This window comes from Hipposideros armiger, unplaced genomic scaffold (assembly GCF_001890085.2).
Source record: "Hipposideros armiger isolate ML-2016 unplaced genomic scaffold, ASM189008v1 scaffold_1481, whole genome shotgun sequence".
In the NCBI taxonomy this organism is placed as follows: Eukaryota; Metazoa; Chordata; class Mammalia; order Chiroptera; family Hipposideridae; genus Hipposideros; species Hipposideros armiger.
In genome coordinates, this window is record NW_017732831.1 from 144503 (window position 1) to 162829 (window position 18327).

The 18327-nt window shown below is 34.9% G+C and overlaps 1 protein-coding gene across 1 annotated transcript; it reads right to left on the reverse strand.

Annotated features, from left to right (window-relative positions):
• Positions 1-12107: 12107 nt before the first annotated feature.
• LOC109377626 (olfactory receptor 5F1-like) lies at positions 12108-13052 on the reverse strand. Its single transcript, XM_019634036.1, has one exon. The coding sequence runs from the start codon at positions 13050-13052 to the stop codon at positions 12108-12110; it is 945 nt and encodes a 314-aa protein (XP_019489581.1).
• Between the last annotated feature and the right edge of the window lie 5275 nt (positions 13053-18327).

Sequence of the window (18327 nt, forward strand, 5' to 3'; positions counted from 1 at the left end):
TTTCTCTGGTGTTACACTGAAATAATTACTTCTTTTCATGTGGAGATTGTGATATCCATTATACAAACTATCATTCCAATGTATATAATGCTTATATTCAGAAGACGTTCTTTCAAGGAAATAGAAATCAGAAAATGCAATTCAGAAGGCTTTTTCCTCTAGAATTCTCTAAAGATAAAATGAAAACATACCAATATCTTTAGTATTTTCAGGTTCATTTATCCTGGAACTTAACTCTTAACCAAGAAGGACTCCTTTTGCTACTAGGAGAATCGAAAACCATTTCAACAGAGTACATTCACTATCTTGCTCCTCTTTACTTATACATAATTACATTTTTATTAGAGTGATCCCCAGATTTACTTCATGCAAAACACTTAAATATGTGTTTAGCAAAAGTAATCAATAAATGTTAGCACCAAAGATGATGATAACATGATTATTACGATGATGGTAATGACAATGACAATTATTGTGATATATTGGCACATTATGTTAAGTGTAGTTTGTATTTTCTCATTTGATGTTATAATAATGAGTCAGAAAAGTACAAAGTTTACCTGAATCAGTGTTTTTAAAACTAAACATCACCACCAACAACAAAGACAATTTTTTTTAATTTTCTGTAAATAAGTATTCTATGCTGATGCTGAAACATTGCAGCTAACTGTAAAAATAAACTGGGCAAAAATAATTCACACTTACCTGTTTGGATGGAGGTTAAATATAATGCTGACATTTGCTGATTGAATTAAAAGACAGAGAGAACATGAGAATAAAAGGGTTTTGGTTCTTTTTTTCTTTTTTAAGATTAGGCCATTTAGTTTTTTTTGAAACAGAGGTTAACCCCCTTCTAAAATATGCTCTGTGCTCATAACAAATGGTGCTCTTTAGTAGGAGACATTCTTTACCCTTGGGATCAGCTTCTTTCCCAAGTCACTTTCTCATTGAATGAAACCATTCTGCCAGCCACTCAGGGAGTTTGGAACAACAGCCAAAAACACACATTTTTCCATATGGCTCCTTCTCTAAATTCTCTACCTCTCTTTTTTGTGATTATTAAAAAATACAGGATTAAGATAATCAGAAATTTATAATTACATGTGACTGATGATATATACTAATATGTTTTAAATGCAAATGTGTAGTGTCTTCAATTAGAGAGAAGTTTATTTGTCTGTCATTACAAATTCAGAAGACATAAGTCAGGATTGTTGCAGCGATAATGTCATCTTCAACATGACTCACTCTTTCTTCTGCATCTCACGTTAGCCAAGCAGGGCTCGTCATCTCTCAGAGCACAGAAAGGGTTCGGGGAGCATGCCACAATCTGTAATATAAAATACATCAAAATTTAAAACTTTGCATTCTACACCAAACCATTAAGAAAGTGAAAGACAAGTCACAGACACACAATATTTATATATCATGTATTTCGTAAAAGATTTGTATGCAGAGTATATAAAGAATCCTTCCAACTCAGTAGCAAAAGTCAACCCCATTTAATGTGTACGATAGATTTGAATAGATGTGACAACAAACAAGGTCACAAGCACACACACAAAAATAATCAAAATCACAGCTTGTTATGGAAAACCAAATCAATACCACAATGTAATTAATATACCTTCACACTCACCAGAATGACTATAATTAAAAAAACAGGCAATAACAAGAGTTGGGAAGATGTAGTACAGAGAACATAGCGAAAATATTTTTTTATTAATTTTTATTTCTAATTTTTTATAAGCTGCATTCCTGAGTATCTCCACTCTCCTGTGGCATCAATTTCTCTGTCTATAAAATGTAATAATGCCTAATCTCATTAATTATGTCATAGCAATATTGTGAAAATACCGTCATGATCTGGGATCCAAAAAGTCCTGTTGGAAAATGCAAGAATGATGGAGAAGGATGATTTGATGAAATCACTGTTTCATAGAATGAAGGCAACCCATTTAAACAATGATGTTTTAAAATTTAAACAATGTTACTGTAAATCATTTTATAACAATTTTCACATTTCCCTGTCTTCTTAACCCTTTGATTAGAGTGCACTCTGCCCTGGCTTCTCAAGATGTGCATAAACAAATATCTGCTTCTTCTCTGGACTTCCAGAGCCTACTGCTGTTGTAGACGTGGAACATAGTTGAGTGTTATACCGAATCTCCATAGAGCACTTATTTTTTTATGTTTCTTTTCTCTTCTTGCTTCTCATCAATTGTATTTCTAACCTCTAGAAATGTTTTCTAATTAACTCATTTCACTTTACTGTTTTTCTTTGTCATCTGTCATTGTACTATCATCATTTATAAACCACATTCCTAAGGAAAGGTATTTTTCCTCTAAGAAATGATTTCTCCATAGAGTCATTACTAGGCCTAATTAGATACATAATTTTAATTAATGCCCGTTACCAACCTGGTTTGCAAAATGGCCGTGATATCCCTATGCAAATGAATGATGTGTTTTCCAGCATGCGATATAACAGAGACTATATTATAATTTAATCTATTTCATCAGTCCTCATCAAAAGTTCTTACTGAGAATGGACATTTCACAATGAAATATAGAATTCCCAAAAGACTGATTTGCTATTTGTGGACACATATATAACTGTATCAATAGAGACAGAAATGTCTCTAATTTAAAATTATATGTAATTTTAAATTTGGAAATATTTACCAATGTATAGGCAGATAAATTGACTTTAAGATAAATAGCTGTTGAAATTTTATGAAAAATGTATAAGAAATCAATTTTTGTAAATCAATTTATTTTTTAAATAAATAATTGTTATTTATATAACAATTTTCTCAGTGCCATTATCACATCCTTGTTCCTCCATTGTATTTCATGTGGTTAAACAAGGGGGTCACAATAGGGTTGAAAAAAAAAGCACTTTGTCAGTTCCTGCTGAGTCCTGGGTCTTGGGTCTTAAATACGTGGTGATGGCTGATCAAAGAACAATTATAAGATGAGCTAAGAAAGTAGAACAAGCTTTGGCCCCACTTGTGGCTGATGGTAATGTAAGGGCTGGAGTGATGATTCTGCCATAGGAGACAAGTATCAACAGAAATGGAATCATGACAAACAACACAGCAACTATGTAGACCATCATTTCATTCACCAAGGTGTCCCCACAGGCCAGCTGGAGTATTGGGGATGTCACAGAAGAAGTGGATGATGAGTTAGATCCACAGAAGGCCAGAGAGAAAACCTGGAATGTCTGCCCTTTTGGACTAGAATTCCACTGATCCAGGAGCCAGTCACTCTATGGACACAGGCCTTGTCGTTCATGACTAGAGGATCGTTCTGAGGGTTACAAATGGCCATATAGTGATCACAGGCCATCACACCCAGAAAGAAACACTTGATGGCTCCCAGAGTAAGAATCCAGCACATTTGTGCAGCACAGGCACTAAAAGAATTACTCTTCTTTGGGCCCAAAGATCCGTGATGAACATTCTGGGCTGTGTAACTGATGCATAGCTGTTTCCCAAAAAGGAAACATTGCCAAGGAACCAATACATAGGGATACAGAGAGCAGGACCCAGTTTTGTTATTAGAAATATGATGCCACTTCCCATCAAGATAATGACATAGGTGATTAAGAACGATTCAAACAGAAACCTCTGAAGACAAGGTACATCAGCAAAGTCCAAGAGAACAAACTCCGTCAATTTTGTTAGATTTTCTTTGGGTGTTTTTTTTTCTTGGTGTTTCATCTGCAGAAAGAGGAAATGTACCACGTGGTCTCCATTTTACCTTCATTGATCTGTCCATGTTCTCTAAGATGTATCAGGATTTTGAGATTGGTTTTCATGATCACTGCAATTGTTTCTGATTGAAGAAGGTTACTATTTATGTATTTTCCTCTTCCTCAGATTAGATCCTATGGATTATCATTGTAAAAACTCCTCTGAAATTTCCTTTAAGATCATTCTATGTGCTTTCTGGGTACAGCGCAAGATAAACCAAATAGTGCCCTGTTCAGCACAGACAGTGGAAAAATCGGCACTCATTGAAGATACACCCTCAGTTCAGCCATATGATCTTACTTGTAATTAATCACATTCTTGGCAATCCTGCTGTACTTGTCTATGAACTTTCTCTATCACACTTCAGTAGCTCTATATAAAAAATTGTCTTCCTCACACATTTTCAACTGCTCATTGAAGCCCTCCATTTCTCTCCCATCACTAGATTACCTTGAACATACATGTCCTTATAATACAGTTCATAGTGTTAGGTAGTTTACAAAAAAAAAAAAGTGAGACTATTTGACTACACATAGTGAAATAAAACAATTTTTAGTAGCACACTGAGTGGGGAATATAAAGATGTATTCAAGAAAAGTTGCCTGGGAACACAGATACGTATAGAAACAATAAAGAGGATAAACCTGTGGAATCAGGAACAGCCTGGAATGTGTGCATTACCTGTGTGGGCAGTGGGAGGGAATACGCTGCCTGTGGTGTTTTAACTTGTGAGCTGTGTATATCTACACGACCTTTGTTGTTCCTCAAAAAGCACTTCAGAGAGCCATTGCTAAACTTGCTGACTAATGATGGAACTTCGATCATGTGCACATAGGTTGTATGATTCCAAGTCAGGGCCTCTATTTTTTTTTAATTGGACTTGACTTTGAATCCCAACTCCATGATTTATTATTTGTGTGACATTAAGCAATCATTTAAATGTTGTAAGGTTTGCTTCCTTATTTGTGATAATTAAATGAGAGAATACTGGTAAAATTACTTATCCATTTTAATCTATTTGTTCCTTACGGCCTTTCATTGTGACTATTATAGTATTCAATCTTTAGTCTCCAGGGCTATAACACATGGCCTAGCAAAACTGTACTTAATAGAGTTATTGAGTTACTTGTTGGTGATTACTTTTTCCATTCATTGGGGCCAGGCCTACAGTAAGGAGAGCGACACCCCTCAAGTACACAATTTACGAGGCACTCACATATTTTCAAGGCTGATCCTGCACTGCACAACCCTGCAAGTGCCCCCTTAGATGTTGCACCCCATTCATCTCTTGACTGAAGATCAGTCCCAGCCCTGTCTTTCATTTCTCCATCCTGGTGCATTTGAACCTTGTCCACCAAACATAATGTAAATACAGTATCATGAATAAGGAATATCGTCCTACCACTACCTGCCAGCTATCTGACCTCATGCAAGTTGCTGAATCTTCCTGTGCCATGGTTCATTTGAGTAGAAAATTGGCTGACAAATATATGAACACCTAGGTTTGTTAGGTGAATTAATTCATTTGATAGATCCGAAACCACTGTAAAGTCCTGGCATTTAAAAAAGTATCAAAAATGTTAGCTATTGTTGTTGTGATTGAAAACTAAATTTTGTTTTTCTAAATTTTACTCTCTGTTCTAAGTAACATGGAAAAATACTCCATAATTTACCTTTTCTTTGTATCACATGTTTAATGTGAAAAAGAATAAGATTGTAAAGCAATAATTAGTGTTATAAAAGTCCCAGGCTCTTAACATGTGAATTATCTATGAATTCCCTGCCAGTATTTTTGTTAATATTATTATCTCTAATCTGTGGACCTCATACCTAGAGTACACATCACTATTCAGCCCATAGTTTTGTAATTTGGTTAATTCTTTTGTGATGCCTCTTGTTTTACTATCACTAAGTGATCTTAGGAGTATGGACTGTGACTATTTTTCTACTTGGGAACAATACAGATCTTACAAAATGCCTGAACACCTAATATGGTGCCTAGCATTTGATTTTATTATTATTATTAAAATGTATTGGGTGACTATAGTTAGTAAAATTACATAGGTTTCAAGTCTACAATTCTGTAATACATCATCTCTATATCACATTGTGTGTTCACTACCCAGAGTCAGTTCTCTTTCCATCACCATATATTTGATTCCTTTTACCCTCATCTACCACCCTCCCCACCCTTACCTTCTGGTAATCACTAAATCTACATAGAACACTCCGGGACATTTTAGGGACTCAATAATAATTTACATTCCTATCATTGAATCTTTCAAAATCACTAATCATATATATTATGTTCTCTTCCATTGTTATTATAGCAGTGAGTAAAATGTCTGGAAGGTGGTATGAAATGAGAACACAGTATACTTTGGTGTGGACAAGAGTGGACGCAGGGAGATGAGTTAGGAGGTGACTGTAAAAATCTATGTGGGAGATGATAGAGGGCATGGATGGGTAGGGCTGTAGTAGTGTATATATTGTAAGAAGTGGTCACAAGTTTTACAGAGAAATTATGCCCAAATATTTTATTCTGTTTCGATTCTCATTTTTATCATACATAAAATCATCCACATTAGAAACTATCCCATATTATCACTATGCATCTTTTTTACCCATATGTCTAGTCAGTTACCAAAATCATGCTAACACTGTCTTCAATCAATTAATTCCACTCATTTCGATTTTCATGGAAACTTCCTTAATTCATACCTTTGTAATCATTTTAAGTGGAAATACTTAAAAAATAGTCTGTATTTTCAGTACTATTTTGCTTCTATCACTCTTCTCTTTCTTAATTGAAGGATAATGTTGTTCTAAGATGTAAATCAAGTCATGGCATTTTTCTCCTTAATTTCCTTCGCTGGCTCTCCTTGGTCCTCATGAATGTGCTATGCACCATACTAGTGACTGATATGTGTCTACCAAATTCAGTTCTCCTTTATTTCATTTTTTAATTTCCATAGTAGCTAGGATGTGTTTCCAGTGTCTCCTGAAGCTTGCATGATCATGTGACTTAGTTCTTGGAAATGAAATAGGGGAGAAAAATATATGTGCTTACTTACTCACTTGCTTAGGAGGACATCTCTTGGAATTCCACTTTACTTTGGCTGTCTGGCCTGGAATACCATAGCAACCATAGAAGTCACCAGCAAAAAATGTCAAAGCCACCTATCTCTGAATGATTGTTAAGAATTGAACTTCACTCTAAACCTACGATCCTGTCCTAGATAATTCTTTAAAGCCCTCAGATTTTAGTGTCATAAGGGTTTCTTATTCTTCCACTAGACTAATCGATTTAGTATGATGCATTGGTTTTTTAAATAATTACTTTTTAATTATTTATCTTTTTTAGTTGCAGTTGATGTTAAATATTACTTTATTTCAGCTTCAGGTGTACAGCTTAGTGATTAGACATTTATATAATTTATGCAGTAATCTCCCCGATTAGTCTTGTTTTTCTACTCAACCTTATATGAATTATCTAAGAACTTTCTTCACTCTCATCCACCATGTTTCAAATGGTCATTATATACCACATGACTGCACACACCTGGCCACAACTGATTGGTTCAACAGTGAATATTATGCCAAACATAGGTGAACCAGACCATTTCTTTCAACTTTTGAATAAAAGCTAATAGATTTCATTTTCTTTGAATATATAATCAGAAGTGAGAGTGCTGGACAATACAGTAGTTTTATTTTAAATTTTTTGAGTAACCTCTATACTGTTTTCTATAGTGACTGTACCAATTTACATTCCCACCAACAATATGTAAGGATTATCTACTTTCTTCACATCCTGGCCAACATTTGTTATCTCTTGTCTTTTCGGTAATGGACATCCATCCTACTAGGGTTGAGGTGAACATCACTGTGTTTTTGATTTGCATCTTCTTGATGATTAGTGATGTTGAGTATCTTTTCATATAAGTGTTGTCTTTTTAGGTCGTTTGCTTATTTTTTAATATGGTTATTTGGGGTTTTTTTTCCTATTGAGGTGTAAGAGTTTCTTATATATTTTGAATATTAATCCCTTATTAGATATATAGTTTTTAACTATATTCTCCTGTTCCATAAGTTGCCTTTTCAGTTTGTTAATTGTTTCTTTTGCTGTCCAGAAATGTTTCAGTTTGACGTAGTTCCACTTCTATTTTTCCTTTTGTTGCCTGTACTTCTGGTGCCATTCCAGAAAAACAAATTGCCAAAACTACCATCAAGAAACTTCCCTGTATGTTTTCTTCTAGGAGTTTTATGGTTTCAAGTCTTATATTTAAGTCTGTAATCCAATTTTAGTTAATTTTTGCGAGTGGTGTAAAATAGGAATCCAAGTTTATTGTTCTGCATGCGAATATCCAGTTTTTCCAGCACCATTTATTGAAGAGACTCTTTTCCCCCCTTGTGTATTCTTGGTGCCTTACTTGACCATATAGGAGTGGGTTTATTTATGGGCTTTCAATTTTGTTCCATTGATCTCTATGTCTGTTTACATGCCAACACCATATTGTATTGATTACTAAGTTTGTCACATATTATGAAATCAAAAGTGAAATTGAAGAAGGGACAAATTACAATATGCTTGTGAGTTGTATACTGGAAATAACTTCTTGGACAAAATCTACTCTGAGTGATTTACACTTTGATGTTAACATTCTCAATAACATATCAGTGTCTTTAAAGTCCTGTGTGTGTGTGTGTGTGTGTGTGTGTGTGTGTTTCACATCAAATATATTATGTTCATCTGAACAGATCAATAGTAAATAGCTACTTCACATGATTCTCATATGAAGTTATCAGTCTTATCTTTAGTTGAAAAATGTAATATGTGTGCATACTTAAAGGGAAAAATTAATAAAACTGTGTATTTTGCAATTTTTGTTAATACTGGAAAAACATCACTGGCAGTGTCCCATTTAAAGATAAAACTTCTTTCTTTTTATTCTGCTTCTAACCGCTATTGGCACCATCCTATGAGCCCATGCTAGTTGTCTCTATTTGGCACTACTATTGGAAGATGAAGACATGTCATTACAATCAGCCATAGATATATCTTTATCATTTTCTCTTTAAATGTGCTGTTTTTTCTCTTTTACTAACTTTTACCATATCTAACATGTCAGATTATTCTGACACACAGTCACCTTATGTAACACGTGAAATAAGCATGATATTTTATGATTTGTGAAGTACAAACCTTTATTTAATACTTTCTATGCTGCCCGTTCTCTTTTCCAGCTAAATAAACCTATTTCCATATCTTCTCCAAGTCTGTACCTTTTTTTCATTTTTCTGTTTCTCTTTCTAGTGTATTCGTGAATCTGACACACTCAGAACACAAACTTAGCTAATAGATTATATTTTATTAATTTGGCTTGTTTTACAACACATGGTCATACAATTTCAGGGGGTTGAGGGTTTGGAGCCCGATTCAGAAACTCAGAACATTTGACATATGTCTTCGTCAGGTTGATCTTCTGTTTGCAAAACCTCAAAATTCCTTGACCAATATTCATCGCCTCTTTCTTTAGTAAAAATATGGAAGCATTAAGTTTTGTTAAGGGCCTGAAATACCCAAGGACTCTTCTGATGCTTAGGGCTGGTACAGGGACATATGCAAAGTTTTCACGGCAGGATTAAAATCACAACATTTGAAGAGAAACTTAAAGATATTACATTCCAATTCCTCAGCCCAAACAGTCAATTATATCTGCGATGCGCAACACATGTCCATATTTATGCTTTCTAATACTACATGTGATATTTGACGTGTATTCACATAGTTTCAATACAGCCATTTGTTTTAATGTTGTTTCTTAAGGCCGTATATTTCAAGAAAGCTATACATTTTTAATAAAGTTCCTTGTACATTCCTCTTCTACAAATTATATATCCTCACATTCATTCAATTACTTTGTATTTGATTTTCCCCCCGTACACCCCACCACTTGGACATTACCTCTTTGACATAATATTGTTTATCCCTGTCCGTTAGAACATGCTGAGGATGAGTTAACACACTACCTTTGATTTTATTTGACTAGTGTGAACTTAAATGGGATTACTATGTCACTTAATCTCAGCACTAGCCTTTATCTAATTACTGCTTACACTATGTACATCTCTCCATTTTTAATAGACCCATGAATATTACATGACCTATGTTACTTTACATTTAATTAAATCCAAATTTGTTTTCATACATTAATATCAAATTGTACACATTTTTTCCTGCCTAAATGCAGGACTCCATCTATTAATGATTTTTTTGGCTTTTTATTTGGGTTTCTGTGATTCTAGAATGTTTATTTTTTCACTCCTTCCATCTCATTGACTTACTTTCCAACTTTGTGACATTTGCAGGTTTTGTGACTATTCTCCATTTTGCCTCATCTAATCTTGATAAAGATATTGACCTAAAGGCATACATTTCAAACTTCATTACTTTTAATAAATAAATTACTCAAAAAATGAATAAGGCAAAATATTGATATGTGCATATTTGGGGAATGTAGTAAGTAACATTAAGCATTAAAATGAAATAAAAGACTGGATATTAGGAAAGCACAAAGCAATACTGATGGCATAGTAAAGAAGCAAAAAGAATATTACATTCATAGGGGAGGGTTTAATAGATAATGTCAGATTCTAAAGAAGAAGAGAGAGAATGATAAAATCATACTCAATATAAAAATTAGAAGCCTCTTAATGCTTTTTACAACTTAATTTTTTTGAGTTAACAAAAGTAAAGAAAAAATATTTGGAACATTTTCCACATAAATGCATTGAGCAATAAGCATGAAAATGTGATAACTAAAAATATTTTTACAAATAATGACGAGTTTAAGAAATAATCAAAATTTATACAAGAAGCCTTATATTCAATGAATTAAGAAGCATGCAATGTTATTAATGATAATAACTCCCAAAGTTGAAAATATTTGTAGACTTTATAAATGAGATTAATCACATGTAGGAGAGCTGAACTAGAGAGCAGGGAACATGGCTTAAAATATGATATATCTAAAAACCCAACTTTATTTCCCATTGTTTTTATTTCTGTTTTATTGGAAATTAAAGCATTAAAGAGAATGAGTATATTAGTTTTTACTTGAGAAATATCTTGGCCCCATATATGATTCCATTAAATACATCAAGGCAAAGAAAGTAGAAAGAATCCAGCCAACAATCTGCCAGCTGGTGCAGAAGAAAGCAGGTGAGCAACTCAGTGAAAGAACCACCATCTGTGAGAAGAGCGTGATCATTCTGCTGCGGGTCTGCAGGGGCAGGCAACCTCTGTGGACCCGTGGGGTGAGAGCATGGCCCATGAGTGCACAGACAAGGTCATTCCTTACACGAACATCTGCCTGACCAAGGCCACACACGTGGATCATTGAGGCATTATTGAATGGTCAAGATGGTTGGCCTCTTTGTGACAATTATAGGTCTTGTATGCTACTTCCCAGTTGACCTGTACATCACAGCTCCTATCAGGTACAACTTCAGAGGCAAGGAGAAGGAAAGGGTCATGGGGAATGTTCCTTCAAAAGCTCTAGCTGTGGCTGTCTCCTTAGCAAGGTCTGGCCCCCACTCATTTTTTCAGGGTTCTGCTAAGTCAACTCCCTGTCTACCTTCATATTAATGATGCTTAGCTTTAATATTAAGATTAACTGTAATCAGTTTTTATTCACAATTGATAGAATATTTCTAAATGCAGGAACTCTATGAGCCTATTGTAAAGAATATGTGTCAGATTTACTCACTGAACTCTTCAGACACTGAACTCTTTGCAACATCTAAATGTGGGTGCATGCAAACGTGTGTACAGAGTTAATATGGGAAATAAAAGCTGGTGCGTTTACAGCTGCAATTGAAGCTAGAGTTCTGAAATTTAAGCATCTCCCCAGGAGGTAGTTTAATATTTAAAAATGGATATCTATTTTAAATTTAACACATTTTGACATATCTGACATATAACAATCTCTTACAAATCACAAATGATAAAAAACAATGCAAAAGGAAAAAATAAATTGGTAAATACATGTATTTTCTATGGCTAGTTTCATGTGATATTGTCACTTATGTCTCTAAACATTCAATACCTTTCTTTCCCTAGGCAAAATTTTATTACAAATAAGCCTTACTTTTTAGGACCCAGGGAAGATGCAGAATGATTAGATAAAATGTCATGATCTTTCTTACACAAGTTTGGTAATATACTTGAGTATTACAGAACGTGATTACTTAGAAAATATTCTAATGAAAAACTGTACGCTTGAACCAGCCTTTGAAAGTTCATTAAACACTCTTATTTCGTTCAGAAAATTAACCAAACAATCACAGAAATGAAGAAATCCTTTTCTTGGTAATTACATTCCATAAAGCGCTCTTTACTTCTTTATTCCTGAGGCTGTAGACTAGAGGATTCAACATGGGGATCACCGCTGTGTAGAACACGGAAGCCACTTTGTCCTGACTCAGGGAGTAGCTGGAACTAGGTCTCAGGTAAGTATAGATGGCGGTGGAATAGAACAGAATGATAGCTGTCAGGTGAGAGGCACACGTTGAGAATGCTTTGCGCCTCCCCTCCCCTGAATGAAGACGAAAGATGGAGAGGAGGACGTAGGAGTAGGAGCTGAGGATGACTAGCAGAGCCCCCACCATATTCACACCAGCGAAAGTGGAAAAGACGCTTTCATTCAGGCGTGTGTCGGAACAGGAGAGCTTAAACAGCGGAGGGCTGTCACAGAAGAAGTGGTGGATAACATTGGAACCGCAGAACGGCAAGCTGCTTACATAACTCGTGTTAACCATGGAGTTTAACAAGCCTGCCGTAAAAGCCCCTGCTGCCATCTTAAGGCAGACGGTTCTGGACATGATCACGGTGTAAAGGAGAGGGTTGCATATGGCCACATAACGGTCATAGGCCATTAACCCGAAGAGGATGCATTCGGTGGTGGCCAGGGCGATATAGAAGTACATCTGCAGAAAGCAGCCAGCAAAGGAGATGGTTTTCTTTTCTGACAATAAATCCACCAGCATCTTTGGGGTGGTGGTGGAGGAACAACAAATGTCCGCAAAGGACAAGTTAGCGAGGAAGAAATACATAGGTGTGTGAAGTCGGGAATCAGCCCAGATTAAGAGGATCATCCCAGCATTCCCCAAAACTGTAAGTGTGTAAATCACAAAAAAGAGCAAAAAGAGGATAATCTGTAGCTCCACCGTGTCTGTCAGTCCCAACAGGATGAACTCAGTCACCAAAGTATAATTCGTTCTGCTCATTGTTTTACAAACACAGTTAGGTGTCGATAGTTCCCTCTCCAAAGTTTACAGGAAATAGTAAGAATACTAATGAGGATATTCACACATGGAAAATAAAACAAGTATAATAAAGCATTTAATAGAGTGAGTAAAGAAAGAGGAAAATTAGTGGACAAATGGACAAGCATTTGAATTTGTTAAGCAATTGTCTGTTTTAAATCTGGTTGTAGGACTCTCAAACCCTTGGTCAAGTCCATATACTCCTCTTAAGTTTCTGCCAATGCAACATATGCTGTTCTATTCTTTCTTTGCCAGCCCACATCCAAAATGCAAAGGATACAAACATCCTTGCTGAAATGGTCCCCGTTCTCTGAACAGGAATGTGAGCTTAACTCAGGTCCATTTTTCCCCCTCAAGACCACTCTGTAGTCTTCAACTCCAAAATTCATTTATTGCCTCCTGAAAATTGCTCTTGTGTAACCCCACTAGCAAAAGTAGTGACCATTTCAAGTAACCAACGTTTTGACACCTGTCATTCCTGAAGAATGCATTTGTGATGTTTCAAAAGTGAGCCAAACTAGTTAGAAGGCACCTATCAAAATAATGCCCTGTTGTAGCCGACATGCTACCTGCCCACCTCAGGGAACAACGGCCCCAAATCCTTACAGCTTTCTCCCCAGCACCTTACCTGTGTAGTCTATCATTTTTTATCATCAGTTCTCAGTTGAAGCTTAAAATGCTTTTAAAGAAAATATTCATTATTCAATGAAATGCAATAGATATTTGCATTACCTATTTATAAAGTTTTGAGACCATTCTGAATACAAATATATGTTGCAACACTCTTGTTTTCCTTAAAGAGAATTGAGTAACCATGGGGACTAAATTATAGGGTTTAATTTGGAGTCAAATCTCTAAAGGCAGCAACTCCCAGTGTCAAAGAAAATATAATCACATGCAGATATATGGACTCAAACATTGCATCATAAAGTGGTTCCAGATCTCTGTGCTACTTTAAAGTCTTTGCCAAATTAAAAAAATAATAATTTCCTATTTACAATGGCTCTCTTGTATTTTTAGCTCATTCCAAATAGCCCACTGTCAAACTATTCTTCTTTGCCAGTGTGAGTGTGTGTGTGAGTGTGTGTGTGTGTGTGAGTGTGTGTGTGTGTGTGTGTGTTTGTGTAATTTAATTGACCATATGGGCTTGGATCAATTTCTGAACTCTTTAGGCTGTTCTGGATTACTATCCTGATTACTAAAGATTCATAGTACATCTTAGAATCAGATAGTGTCTGTCATTCAATATATTTTCCAAGATGTTGGCTATTTTCAGTTCTTCACTTTTACTATTTAGATTCAGTTTATAAATTTTTACAAAAGGATGGCTGGGGTTGATCAGTATTGATTTCTAGTTGTAGATCAATTTGGAGAAAATCAATGTCTTACCAGTCATAAGTGTCCCAGGTCATAAACACAGTACACCTCTCCATTTACACAGTTCTTTAATTTCTTTCATCATTATTTTGTTGCATACAATATTTTGTTGTATAGAGTTCTTATACATATTTTATTAGTTTTACCCTTAAGCATTTCCTGCTTTGATGCTATAACAAATGGTAATTTTTACATGTAAAATTTTGAATTAAGATGTTAATTTTTCTCCTTTCCAAACTTTGTTCACTTTTTTTCTTACTTTGTTTTCCTTTTTTTGCCTTATTGCCCTGGTGGGGCCATCAGTATCATGTAGAGGAAGTGGTAAGGGTACACATATTTCTGCCTTGTTTCCTATTACATTAACTGTAGGTTTTGGTCTAAAACTTTTATCAAGTTCAGGAAGTTCCATTCTGTTTTTAATTTGCTGAAATATTTTGTTATAAATAAAAGTCGAATTATATCAAACATTTGTTCTCCATCCGTTGGCATTATTACTTATTTTATTTTTAGAATGATAATATAGTGAATTGCATTGATTTATTTTTTAATATTAAATATTCATTAAAAAATTATGTGGGGCAAATCCTAGTTGATAGTGATTTTCCATTTCATCTAATTGCTATATATAACTGCTAGAATTGCACAAGAAAGCTAACAATCATTAAAGGAATGGAAGAGGCTTTATAAACAATTATTAACAATCATTTTCTGAACAAAGGGCTAAGTATTTGCATTCGTTATTCCAACCCTTCCAAGAATTTGATGAGGTGGGCAACTATTATTCACAATTTGAAAATTAATAAAATTAAGATTAAATAAGTAACCTAATTAATGTCTCAGTTGTGAAATGGCAAACTCACATTCAAATCCAGGTTGCCTGAGTCATATGATATATTTCCTTTTAGTCACTCAGATAATTGAGAAACAAACAAAAATTAGGGTGCCTGGGGATTATTCTCAATATTGAGCTTGTATTTTAAAATTCCCTCATATAACTAAATGCTTTGAAATATCTTTGAATATCTGATAGAAATTGTAGACTTTACAGGAGAAATCATTTTTTTTAATTGGCCAGTGTAATCTAAGGATTTTTTGTTGCTGTTATTTTTTAATCAGAGATCTCCTAGTGAAAGAGACATTTGTTGTAACTGGCCACATTATAGTTGATTATGTTACTGTTCTTCATCTTTCTCATTTAAAATAAATTCAAGCTGCATCACTGGAATGAAAGTAATTGTTATCCAAAGTCCTCCTGGGGTTGGGAATTATCTTGAGGGTAATGTCCCACTTGTCACAGATTAAAGATAAATACTCATCCCTTATATGATGTATTTGAAAATCTGAAGAGAATTGTCAACATCTTGTACAAAATAAATTACTACAGTTCAAAATTCTAAATGGTGCTAAGGTAAGTGACTGATTCCCTAAAGTTTCAACAAAATATCGAGTGTGAGTATAACAAAGATAATGTCACTTTAGATATCATGTATTTTAACTGACTCTCTGTGGGCTGGAGCAATGGGTGGTGAGGGCATAATTCTAACTTTACCTCACTCATGACAGTTCCCAAATTCACTGCCTGATTCATGTGCTCCTTCCTGCTATAAGGAGGAAGCTGACTATGTCTATTTTGGAATTTAGTAAATGCAATGGTCTAATTAATTTGAATAAGCTAAATTAAGTAAGCTAAACCTAAACAGTAAGACAACATCAGTTTTTATGAGCATGTACACATAGTCACACACAGTGTGCTTATTTTGTGTTTGTTCCTCATTTGTCCATCATTTGGCAAAATTATGCTCAGAGAGTGACATTGTCAATAATTTATTTAACACAGGTTCACTGCAGGAATTACAATTTATGATGAAAATATTTCATTAGTCAATAGCATACAGGATAACATCTCTTAGTAAGTCAACAAAGAAATAACATACTCCAAATTAATGATAGATTAATTATACTATTGTTCCAGGCAAAGAGGAGATAAAAGAAATAAAGTCCAACTTTAGTTGAGATGTACCTTTGTACAATTTGTTCTTGAAAAAGAGCTGATGTCCAGCTGCCAGCGCTAATTGAAAGTCCCTTGTAGCTCGAGCGTGATGCTAGTGGATTGAAGGTGCCAGTGTTGGCAGCAAGATGACCCCCTTCATGAGTCCACGGCATGATATTCACATGGCGTCCCCTAAGTGAACGAATTCACCCTTGGATTAAAGCAACTTCACTTAGGCCATAAACAAGTAGAGCAGGTCCTCTAAATACACCATTTTGTTCAACACTGTTTTGTTATAATGTTAATCAGATGCTATAGAAACAACTCTTGTTTATATCAGTTAGCCTAGGGTAAAACTTGTTTTGTTATACCTTGTTTCACTAAAGTTTCAAGAACCTCTCTATGGTACATGAGGACTTACTGTTAATCAAAGATTTGATTCCCAAAAAAGACCATCTTCCTTTCTCAGTGCATCTAGAACATTGCAGGTCATGGTGTTGGGGGAGGGAAAAATTTGAGGTTACCAGGCATGGCAGAGAGAACAATTCTCCATTATTTATTGTCTTATTACTTATTATTATTATTATTGTAAGGCACATGTAAAAGATTGATTGCTGCCCAACAATGCATTTGCATAGAACACACAGAAACAAAACCACAATGGCTTTTTTTCTAGCACAGATCATGTATCCATGATGCCAGAGATAAGAAGAATTTTGAGACAATGATCTGGATATTTCAAGCTGTTGAATAAGCAATTAAAAAGAAACCTAAAGGTCAATTTATTTCTTTTAACAAATTTTATTTCATAAATACTGATATGAGTGTTTAATATATACCAGTAACATAAATATTTTACAAATATCTACTCATTTATTCCTTTAACCATCACAGAATGGTTAAACAACCTTATCAAAGCCACACAACCAGTAAGTAGCAAAGCTAAGATTTAAACCCAGTCATTTCTTCCATAACTACTGTGCTCTTAACCATTATGTTAAACTACCTCCCAAGTACACAGATACTCTTCTGTGGACTTCCCTAGTTTACTTGTGCGTGCTTTTTGCCTAGAATGTTTTTCAACTCTTTTTTTACATGAAAGAAGGTGATTTTAGGATTTAAAAAAATGGAGTTTTGCCTCTAAGGATTTTGGCAATTCTCATAATTCTAACAGGTCTTGTCAACTGAGCCTCAAGCATTCCCTTTCATCTTGAAAGGAATTAATATCATTTCTTAATGTGCACAGCTTTTAAGAGCTACTGCATCTTGAAAACACCACCTCTGAGAAACATCCTCTGCTGTTAATGATAGTTTGTAATTACCTCTTTTAAAGAAAGTCACCATGAAAACAAACCAACTATGTCACAGAAAATGCCATAACTGTGGTTTTATTGTCATTCCATTTCCTTCCTTAGAAGAAAGAAGATTTTCTTGCTTCACCCATCATTCAAGTCAACTCACATACTACATCTGACAATTAAGTTCGTGAACTTTTGCAACAATGTTACTAAACTTATTTTGATATCAGAGGGATTATTCATTATGAATTTGTACCAACTGGAGAAACAGTTAACCAGGTTTACTATTTGGAAGTGCTGAAAAGACTGAATGAAAAAGTTAGATGACTTGAACTTTTCACAGCAATTCATGGCTCTTGCATCACAACGTACCAGCTCACACAGCTCTGTCTGTGAGGGAGTTTTTAGCCAGTAAACAAATAACTGTATTGGAACACTCTCACTACTCACCTGATCTGGCCCCCAATGACTTCTTTCTTTACCCAAAGATAAAGGAAATATTGAAAGGAAGACATTTTGATGACATTCAGGACATCAAGGGTAATATGACTACGGCTCTGATGGACATTCC